The sequence below is a fragment of the Marmota flaviventris genome, chromosome 18 (genome assembly GCF_047511675.1).
Source record: "Marmota flaviventris isolate mMarFla1 chromosome 18, mMarFla1.hap1, whole genome shotgun sequence".
Taxonomy (NCBI): Eukaryota; Metazoa; Chordata; class Mammalia; order Rodentia; family Sciuridae; genus Marmota; species Marmota flaviventris.
Genome location: NC_092515.1, coordinates 14016292 through 14027177, shown reverse-complemented (window position 1 = coordinate 14027177; position 10886 = coordinate 14016292). Strand labels below are relative to the sequence as shown.

At 50.5% G+C, this 10886-nt stretch overlaps 1 protein-coding gene across 1 annotated transcript in view; it reads right to left on the bottom strand.

The window, feature by feature from the left end:
* Nucleotides 1–10886, bottom strand: part of Fcgbp (Fc gamma binding protein) — a 35576-nt gene that overhangs the window by 13669 nt on the left and 11021 nt on the right. The window contains exons 6-10 of the mRNA XM_034636638.2: nt 9411–9981; nt 6138–6730; nt 3076–3646; nt 2759–2958; nt 1452–1628 (exon numbers count right to left, since the gene is read on the bottom strand). Coding sequence (XP_034492529.2) covers nt 1452–1628; nt 2759–2958; nt 3076–3646; nt 6138–6730; nt 9411–9981 — 2112 coding nt within the window. The remainder of the gene's footprint in view (nt 1–1451; nt 1629–2758; nt 2959–3075; nt 3647–6137; nt 6731–9410; nt 9982–10886) is intronic.

Here is a 10886-nt window from a genome sequence, read left to right as displayed (position 1 = left end):
CAGTGAGTTACAGTAGTGTCTCTTCAGTGAGATCTCAGGCTCCCTGTATCTGCTGTGCTCCTATTCCTCAGCATTCTCTTTTCCTTTTTTAAATAACTAATTTGTTTTGAGATAGGGTTTCACTAAGTTGCCCAGGCTGGCCACTTTGAGGAGCTGGAATCACTGGTGTGCACCACCACACCCAGCTCTCTTTACCCTTTAGTAGTTATTCTGCTTACTAGTAAATCATTCTGTCGTCTTCTTTTTTCTTTTCTTTTTCTTTCTTTCTTTTTTTTTTTTTTTGGTACCAGGGATGATTGAACCTGGGGCGCTCAACCACTGAGTCATATCCCCAGCCCTTTTTTCTATTTTTATTTAGAGATCGGGATCGGGTCTTGCTAAGTTGCTGAGGCTGGCTTTGAACTCACGATCCTCCTGCCTCGGCCTCCAGAGTCACTGGGATTACAGGTGTGCGCCACTGCAGCTGGCCCTCTTTCTTTCTTTCTTTTTGAGGTGCTGGGGGTACACCCCAGGGCTTTGCACACATTGAAAAGCACTCCACCACTGAGCGACATTTCCAACTCTATAAATCATTCTTTACATAAACTTTCCATATTCAAATGACCGTATGGCATCTGTCTCCCGACTGGACCCTGACTGATGTACCTCCATCTCTGGCACCTGTTATCCTGCCCTCAGCCCTGAGGGACTCAGCCCCTGCCTCTCAGTTCTGGAGGTCCCATTCTTTAAACCTTCAGGGGGTTCTCGCCTTTCACCTAAGAAACCAGCCCCAGGGTGGCTTTGAGTCCCAGATTTAGTCTAGGGATCCCATCTATGTCTGACACTGTACGTAGAAAACCCGATCCTCTGATTGGGGGGCCCCTGTAGCCAAAGTCCTGCCTTTGTGGGAGCTTTGCTTCAGTCTTGGGACTGGGACTCTTCCTAAGACCTCAGAACTCTGCTTTCTACACCTGTCCCCTGGCTCAGTCTTCCCTGCCCCATGGTGCTGACATCTGAAGTCCAGATGCCAATCCACAAACCAGTGGTCAGCAAACTAGGGCACCACTGGTTGCCTGTTTTTGTAAATAAAGTTTGATTAAAGCCACACCACCTCACTTGCTTAGTCTATGGCTGCTTTCATGAACAATGGCAGAGCTGAGCTGTCATGATCAGGACTGTGGGGCCTGCAAGCTTAAATATCTCCCCTTTGGCCCTTGACAGAAAAAGTCTGCCTGTCTCTGCTCTATACTTAGTGCCTCTGACATCATCTGTCCTGAGAACTCTAGTCCTGAAGGTCCCCCTCGACCTGGAATCCTCCCAAGGGTCCTTGCCTCCCACAATGTTGGTCTCTGCTGTTGACATTGAAAAACCCAGCCCAGAGTCCTAGCCCTCTGCGCCTCCCACAAGAAAGCCACCATGAAGTCATGCTACTCTCAGCTCCCAGGTCCCTGTCCTCTTCCCCCAGCCCCCACCCCCCACAGCGCAGCACCTTCAGGGGCAGGGTTGGAGCCCGGGACGCAGCTCAGGACGCCTTCGTGGGGCTTGCAAACCTCCTCTGGCTTGCAGGTGTGATTCTGGCACACCATGGTTCCATTCGCATGGCACACACACTCCTGCTGGCAGTCATCAATGAGGACCTTCTGCTCCAGCTGTGGGGACAGAGGGCATGGTGATCAGGGATCCATCCCATGGGTGGGAGCCAACTCTGGCATCTCCAGTGTTCCTGGCGCAGAAGGGTCCAGAGAACATGAAAATGGCATCTTTCAGCGAGGTGGCACCTTGGCACTGGGGCCCAAGTCAGGCATTCATTCATTCATTCATTCATTCCCTTTCATGCATTTCCTGGCTCTTTCATCCAAAATAGCCACAGATGTCTGCTGTAGAGGAGAAGCCCTGTGAATAGTAATTAAGAGCAAATCCTCCAGAGCAGACTAATGGCTTTGAGCCTGCTTCTGCTATTTCCAGAACCATCCAACGCTGGATGACGTTACTTAACCTCCTTATGCCTCGGTTTCCTCATCTGTATGCTGCAGGCACCTGTAAACTGCCTATGATAATCACATTCGCCAGAGAAAGTATATCTGAGTTAATACACGTGCAACATACAGATGAAACGAAAAGGGACCTCCTTCAACAATCCAGACTGGAGAGGAAAGCGGGCGGGTAGAGATGAAATAAGATTGGGATGAGCAGGACGTAGAGACTCATTGCACTGTTCTGTTAACATTTGCAGGTTTGAAATTCTTCGTAATAAAAGTGTCTATGTAAAATAAAAGCAGGCTGGTGGTAAGCACCACCCACACATTTATTATTATTTCTAGTATTGCTAGTGTAAGGAGAACAACACAGGGTCCCTGACCACAGCAAGCTCTCAGTCTTGTGAGGGCGACAGATTTTAGACAACCACACACTCAGGTCAAAGGAAAAGGACTAACTGAGGGAGAGGGAAACAGAGGGGGTTGGCAGCTGGTCTAAGAGAGGCAAAAATGTCATTTTTGTGGCCATGGAGGCCACCTTTGCCCAGATCTGGGATACAAAGCTGAATCTTGACCTGGGGAGCCAGGGAAGGGTTTAAAGCTTCAGGACCCATGGTCATATTTATAAAGGTATTTCCAACTACCATGTGGAGGGTGGATCAGAGGAAGCAAAAGCAGGGGGCTGGGAGAGGACTAGCTGGACCAAGGTGGGATCGGGGAGGGGAGGGTAGGAGAGAGAGGCAGGAGGCCAAATGGACAGGCTGCAAGGCCCTGGGTTCTGCCCTAGATGTCTGTGCTCCTACCTCATAGTAGATACCCTTGTAGTAGCAGCCACACTCCTGGATGGGCACGCAGGCTTGGCCGTTGTAGAGGTAGTCAGGGTCACATTCACAACCCTCAGCACACACTTCGGGGCACTTCAGGGGCGCACTGAGAGCCGAGCAGCTGAGAGAGCAGGTGTTTGCACACGGCTTATAGTGGCTGTGGGGTGGGCACTCCATGGCTGCAAAAAAGGGATGTCAATCAGAGTGTCTGGTAGGGGGGTGCTGCAGGGTGCAGGGTCTACCCCTTCTGTGCCCCAGCCTCCCGGCTCCTGACCCCTCCGTGTCCCCTCACTCACGACAGAAAGATTCCGTCCTCCAGGGTTCCACGTGGCCTCCAGCCGCCTGGCAGGCGCTCACGTAGGCATGGATGTTGCTGCAGAGGATGGTCAGGTTCCCCTCTCCCAGGCACAGGTCGAAGACGCACTCTTCCAAGGGTCCCTCGGGGGCCACCAGCTTGTGGCAGTTGGCCAGCGGCCCTGTGGTGCTGGCGAGGAGGCCACAGAACTGCTCCTTCTTGTACTTCTCCTCCAGCTCGGGGCTGCAGTGACAGTCCTCGCAGGGGGGCGGCGGCGCGCACGGGGAGTCGGGCACCGCCTCCTCCCAGGAGTTGCCGAAGTCATTGGGGTCGGCGGCCTGCGAGCCGTCGGGCTTCTGGAAGTCGTCCTTGGGGTCGCCGTTGTAGTCTCCGCACAGGCCACACATCTGCTTGTAGTAGTTGCCCGGGACGGTGACGCGCACGTAGTACATGAGGTCGTAGGCCACCCGCAGGCCGAAGTCGGTCTCCACCACCACGTCGGAGCCGTGCTGGAAGGCGCGCACCGCGCCCTCGGCCAGCTCCACCGGCAGCTTCTGGTCCACGCCGTCCACCTGGGCGCCAGGGGATGCCACACCTCAGAGGCTACACTTGGAGGACAGGGTCAGTGCCTCAAGTGTCCCTGCTTATGTGCCCTCCCCTATCTGGGCCTCCGTTTCCATATTTGTAAAAATTTTTTTCCAGTACCAGTGATTGAACCCAGGGGTGCTTAACCACTGAGCCACATCCCCAGCCCTATTTAATATTATATAGGGTCTTCCTAAGTTGTTTAGGGCCTCACTAGGTTGCTGAGGCTGGCTTTGAACTTGTGATCCTCCCACTTCAGCCTCCCAGGCTGCTGAGATTAGGGGTATGCACCACCTCACCCAGCTCAGTTTCCAAATTTGTAAAATGAATCTAAAAACTGGGTCTTGTAGTGGACTGAATGGTGTGCCTGAAGGTATGTCCCCCTAGAACTTCAGAATGTGATCTTATTTGGAAAAGGGGTCTTTGTGGATGTAATTAGGGTGATTATCTCAAGATGAGACCATCCTGGAGTAGAGTGGGTCCTAAATCCAACAAGAGGTGTCCTTTATATGGCCAGAAGAAGATACAGACATACAGAGAAGGCCACAGGAAGACAAAGGCAGGGATTGGAGTGCTGCCACATAAGCCCAGAAACACCTGGAGCCACCAAAAGCTGGAAAGGACAAGGAAGGAAGCTCCTCTACAGACTTTGGAGGGGTCTGGCCCTGCCATGGCATCTAGAATTGTGAGAAAATAAATGTTAGTTTAAGCTCCCAATTGTAGCAATTTGTTGCAGCAGCCATCTGCAAACTAATACAGGTTTCAAGGGAATAAGAACCTCACCAGCGGGTCTTAGTATCAACCCCATAGGGTTATTTTCAGGATTAGATCAATTAATGTCTGTAAGGTGGGCAGGGGTTGTGGCTCAGCGGTGGAGCTCTCACCTAGCCTGTGCTAGGCCCTGGGTTTGATCCTCAGCACCACATAAAAATAAATAGACAAAATAAAGGTATTGTATCTAACTACAACTAAAAAATAAATAAATATTCTTTAAAAAATAAAAAACCTGTAAAGAGCTGAGAAAGGGGCTGGTATAGAAAGCATGCTCTGGGAGCATTTGCTGTGATAAGTAGCTACTACTGGAAGTTTCTATTCTGAAGAGTGAATGAGGACTAAGGGTTTCTGCTTTAAGCATCAGTGGGTGGAAACTCAGGCTAAATTTCTGGGGAAATGAACTCCATGAGTTGAGGAACAGTGGAACACTCTGGGCTCCAGCAGAGCCTTCTTTATTTTATTTTCATGGGGTGCTGAGGATCGAACCCAGTGCCTCACATGTGCAAGGCAAGCGCTCGGCCACTAAGCCCCAGCCCACCAGCAGAGCCTTCTAAATCCTTATCACAGATGTAGTGCACATTGGATTCTTCCAGAAGTGTGAGGAATCAGGGGAGAAGGCAGGAGAGAGGAATGCTCTTGGCTGAGTATTCTAAAACCATAGTCAACCTCGGTATTTTCCAAGCAGGGATGGGTAGTGACTAAGGGCAAGAGTTAATCTCTGGGCCTCAGTTTCCTCTCCTGCAAAGTGGGCATAATGGTGGTTTCCAACTCATAGGGATGCTGGGGATTCAGGGAGATGCAAACAAGAACACCAACAACTCCCATGTGTTTGGAGCTAACCATATGCCAGGCACTCTTCTGGGAGCTTGGGATATTGTTAGGGAAGACATTGAATTGTGCAATGCATGTCCAGCGTGCAGGGAACCCCTGATGAAGCCAGCTATTTATCAGCATCCTCACCATTACTGCTACGAAGAAGGCTGTGTGCCTCTATTTTTGTGGGCTCTCTGGGGAGATCCCTTCAGTATAGCTGAAATGCCAGTTTCTATGTGAGGCCAAAAATCCTTCTCAGTCAGCAAAGCCCCTCAGAGTGGCACAGGGACCAGTCCACTGTCTCCTGGCCCACAAACCTGGGTTCAAATCCTGCCTCTGTTGGGGGACTTGGGCCAGTGATGGGCCCTCTCCCTCTAAAAACGTGAAGCAAATCATGGTCCTTCCAGCTACGGTTGCAAGAATAAAATGACAGCGTGCACGCCAAGTGCTTAGCAGCCATCAAGGTCTGGGGCAGCGTGCGGAAGCTGGAGCTGCTTTGCTGCTGTCGTAATGGTTATTATGGGGTGGCAGGGGATTGTCCTCTCTGCTTGAACCTTCGCCACCCCTGAGTGCCAACACTCCCACCCCACGCAGGCCAACTTCTGGATGCACCACATACCAGCAAGGTGGCTGGGGCAGGGACAGAGTGGAGCTCAGGGGGAGGAAGGGGACAGAGACGTTCAGAATGGGTAGTCAACAGACTGCAAGGAAGAGAGACTGAGCCACCCAGAACGGGTCCCAGGTCCCCAAGGGCTCTTCTGATCGGCTCTCTCCTCGGGGACCTCTATGCCTCCCACATCCTTCCCTGGCCCTGTGCATCCTGGGCTGAGCCCCACCCCCCTCCGTCACCCCCATCCAGGGTCCCTCCGCTGTCCCCTCCCCCGCCCTTACCTTGACCGTCCATAGCATCTGCTCCAGCCGCAGGGTGTGGTTGGCCACCAGCACGGTGATCACCTTGGTCGCACTGACTTTCCCATTGCCCCAAGGCGCGTTCTCCTGCAGGACGGTAAACTGGGGCAGGCCAGGCCGGGTCTTGCAGGTCTGAGCCAGCACGTACACACAGGTGCCCATGAAGTCAAAGCGGCGGCCGTCGAAGCTGGTATAATGGGGGTCTCCCGACGCCTGGCAGGTGACAGAGCCCACGGCCACGCAGCCCAGGACTCCATTGGACGGCTGGCATGCCTCCTGCGGGCCACAGGAGGAGGGCTCACAGGACAGCAGGCCGCCCTCCTGGCAGTGGCAAAAGGTCTCGCACCCGGGTCCGGGGTAGAAGCTCTGGCCCGGCTGGTAGTAGGTGCCCTGGTGAACGCAGCCGCAGGAGGCCAGGGGCACGCAGGATTCCCCACTGAGGGCGAAGCCGTCGTCACACACGCAGCCCTCGTAGCACTCTGTGCCACAGCCCCCGGGCACTGGGAGGTCTCCACAGGACAGTGGGCAGCCACGGGAACATGCCTCATAGTGGCTGTGAGGTGGGCAGGTCAGGGCTGCAGGGAGAGGAGCCAATGGCATCAGGAATTCTCCTTCTCAGGGTGACACAGTTCACCCCCCCGCAACACACACTCACAAATGACCACCTACAAGAAGCCCTTATGTTCAGCAGCGCCTGGGAACACCCTGTATCACAATCTGATCCTGCTAAATTTTATATTTTTTTGGTCCTGGGATGGAGCCCTAGACTTCGAACATGCTAGGCATGCACTCTCCCACCGACCTCCACCTCAGCTCTGATCCCTAAGAGGAAGATCCTAGTCCAGTGTGACCATGGCTCAGGATTGTCTGAAATGTCTTTAATGACTTTATTTAAGTTGGGTATAAATTGCAGATCCGTGGTACATATGTTAAGCATGCAGATGTGTGCGTGCGTGTGTATACTCTATGCAATATATTTGTGAACGCAGTATTTCTAGCTCCTTCCTTTTATGTAGTAATTAAAAAGTTTGTTGTTTTTAGTGAATTTTAAGTATTTAGTAATATTTTATGATTTCAAAATAATGATTAATACTAAATTTTAGTATTTAAAGTACTTAGTGCTGTCATGATCAAAAACCAACCAAACCCAAAACACTTCCCTTTACTCCCTTTACTCTGGTGGATAAGACAGGCAGCTTCCTCAAAAACAAAAAACAAAAAAAGGAAAGACTAAAAACTGAACCAAATCAAATCTCCTCCTGTGGCCATTTAAATGTAAGTTAACTAAAATTAAATAGAAGTGAAGATTTAGTTCTTTGGTCACATCACTAACATGTCAAGTGCTCCAGAGCCGCCTAGGACAGTGCCTGGAATATAGTAGGTATTCAACAAAACAGTCACGTTTTGCTAAATGACAGGAATGTGTTCTGAGAAATGCACCATTAAGAGGTTTTGTTATTGCGTGAACATCACAGAGTGTACTTACACAAACTAAGGCAGCTATGATGTCACTAGGTGACAGTCTTACAGGACCACCATCATATGTGCAGTCCATCATTGACCAAAACACCATTATGCAGCACCCAACTGGATTTGTTAATGAACAAATGAATCAATGAATGTTAAAGGAGATAAAGGAATGACATTCATGGATTTCTCATGTCTCTTTCCAACAGCGATATGTGCCAGTTCGTGCTATGTTAAAAGAGGAATGTAAGTCGAGTAACGGTTTTGTTTGAAGATGTCAATATGTGTCAGTCATTGTGGAGACTAGATGAGGAGTCAATGAAAGTGCGTATCCTAGCTCACTTTTGAGGATGTCCAAAGAGTTCCATAATGAAAAGGTTTTTAAAAGTCAAAAGTTAGCTGGGCATGGTGGCGCACACCTGTAATCCCAACAGCTCAGGAGGTTGAGGCAAGAGGATCGCAAGTTCAAAGCCAGCCTCAGCAACTTAGCAAGGCTCTGAGCAACTCAGCAAGACACTGTCTCTAAATAAAATATAAAAAAGGGCTGGAGCTGGGGTTGTAACTCAGTGGTAGAGCACTTGCCTCACACGTGTGAGGTACTGGGTTCAATCCTCAGCACCACATAAAAATAAACAAATAAAATGAAGGCATTCTGTCCATCTACAATTACAGAAACATTACAAAAAATATATATATATGGGCTGGGGATGTGGCTCAGTGGTAGCACACTTGCCTAGCATCCATGAGGCACTGGGTTCGATTCTAGCACCACATTAAAAATAAAATAAAGATATTGTGTCCACCTAAAACTAAAAAATAAATATTAAAATATATATATATGTATGAATGAGCAAGCTGGGGATGTGGCTCAGTGGTTAAAGTGCCCCTGGGTTCAATCCTCAGTACCAAAAAAAAAAAAAATGGCAAAAGTTACCATTTGTTGGAAATTTTATCTTTTGCCATTATTCATACTCAGGATGAAAATATGGGGTTCCATTTATATAAAAAAAAACTTTAAGAGTCAGAATAGTGGTTATCTTGTGAGGCAGGGGACCTGAAATTATTATTTTTTTCTTGAACTTGCAACTATTTGCACAGATTTGTTCTACTGAAAAAGGAGCAAGCTATTTGTTATGATATGTACATATTCTTCATATGTGTATTATATTTGAACAATAAATAAAAAATTCAAAACTCAGGTGAGGAAATGCCTGCCTTTCCAAATTTATTTTTTTTAATATCTTTATTTTATTTATTTATTTTTATGTGTGCTAAGGATAGAACCCAGTGCCTCACACGTGCTAGGTGGATGGTCTACTGCTGAGCCCAAGCCCCAGCCCCTCCAAATTTCTTTAATAGGCAAGAAAAAAATGTTTGCCAACTGATCCTGCACTCACGGCTGAAGCAAGGCCCTCAGGGGCCAGGTAGATGTTGTAAATAGGTAAAGTGGGCCAGATGGTGACCAAGAACTGGAGAGGGAACCAAGCTCCTTGGAAAGGCAGCACCTCTGGATTATCTCTGAATGACACCTGTCACCTGAGACTCTGACCCAGGGCCACCAGATGGACTCAGTCATTTTACAAATACTGGCTGCATCTGTACTGTCTGTGACTTCCTGGCTGTCTGCGTAACTTTCTTAACCTCGGTTTCCTGCTCTGCTAAACGGGTCTGTACAACCCTAATCCCCACCTCACTAAGCAGTTGTAAGGATTCAGTGAATGAATGACACTTGTGCATGAATGAAAATACCTAAGGCCGAGACCCCCAGGTGCCACTCTTGGTACTCACGGCAGAATTCCTCGGTCCTCCAGGGTTGCACGGTGGCCCCAGCGGCCTGGCAAGCCTCGGCGTAGGCAGCTAAGGCCTCGCACAGCAGCTCAGACTGGCCGGGCAGCAGGCAGAGGTCATAGACACAGTCGCGCACTGCACCCTGGGGATCCACCTTGCCGTGACACTCCCGGAAGGGCCCCGAAGAGTCAGCAAGGATTCCACATTCCTTCTTGCTCTGCACCTGCTCCGTCACCAGGGAGTCCAGCTTGGGACAGTTGCCAGGCTCGCCCGCTCCACAGGTGTCGGGGCTGGGCTCCTCCTGCCAGCTGTTTCCAAAGTCCAGAGCGTTGGCAGCCTGGCCTCCGCCCCGCAGAGCCAGGTCATCAGACGGGTCCCCGTTGAAGTTCCCACAGAGCCCACACAGGGCCTTCGCATAGCTGCTGGGCACCTTGACGGTCACAAGGGCGTCCCAGTTGTAGGTGACGGTCAGGCCAAAGTCGGTGCGCACGACGGCATCCCTGCCCTGGCGGAACACTTGCACACGCCCGTCCGCGGCTTGGAAGGGCAGGTATTGGAGGATGCCATTCAACTGGGCAGAGAGGCAGGAGGGGGAACTGGTCAGGGCACTGGTGGCTCTGTGGCCCACCCCTCCACCTGGCCCCAGTGACTCTGACCTCTTTGTTACTCTCTTCAAACATCACGTTTGGTCCTCCTTCGGGCCCTCTGCGCTGGCCCTTCCCACTTTCTGGAATACCACCCGTCACTCTCCGTCTGGTAACCTCTGCCTCATCTTTTAGGTGTCAGCTTTGATCCAAATCCTTTAAGATGGCCTTGAAGTCCCCATTATTCTCCAATTTAATCTCCCAGGACAGCACTACAACCCACCCTCTGCAACTCCAGTCATGCAGGCATCCCAGACGCACCAAGCTCCTCCCAGCCTCAGGGCCTTTGCACCTGCTGTACCCCTTGCTTGTGGCACTCCCACCTTCTTCCACATCCCTATTCTTTGCCTGGCTACTGACATCTTATACTTCACAATCAGTTTAAAATTGAACCTGTCTACCCACAAGTCCCTGGGTATCCCCACCTTTTTGACCTCTTCTCCTAACAACTGCTCTACCCTGCCTCCCAACTCCACCCCTGATGTACATCCCCGCTGGCCTCCGTGCTGTTCTCCTGTGCTCTTCAAGTTCAGTCCAACTCTCTTTGTTCCTGCTGTTCCCTCTGCCTAGAGGCCACCACTCTTCATCTGGTGGCCTTCTCCTCATCTTTCAGGCTTAGCTGAGAGTACAAGCCTGATTGTAGCCAGCCCTGCCTCAACTCCTACCCCAACCTTCACTCTGGCCCCACAGGCCTCCTTGCTGTCCCTCAACTCTTCCAACTTATCACTGTCCCAGGACCTTTGAACTTGCTGTTCTTCTTTCTGGAACACCCTTCTGTCTACTTTTCTCCCTGCCAGTCCATCTCTTTCTTCAGAACAGGCAAGACAGTGTC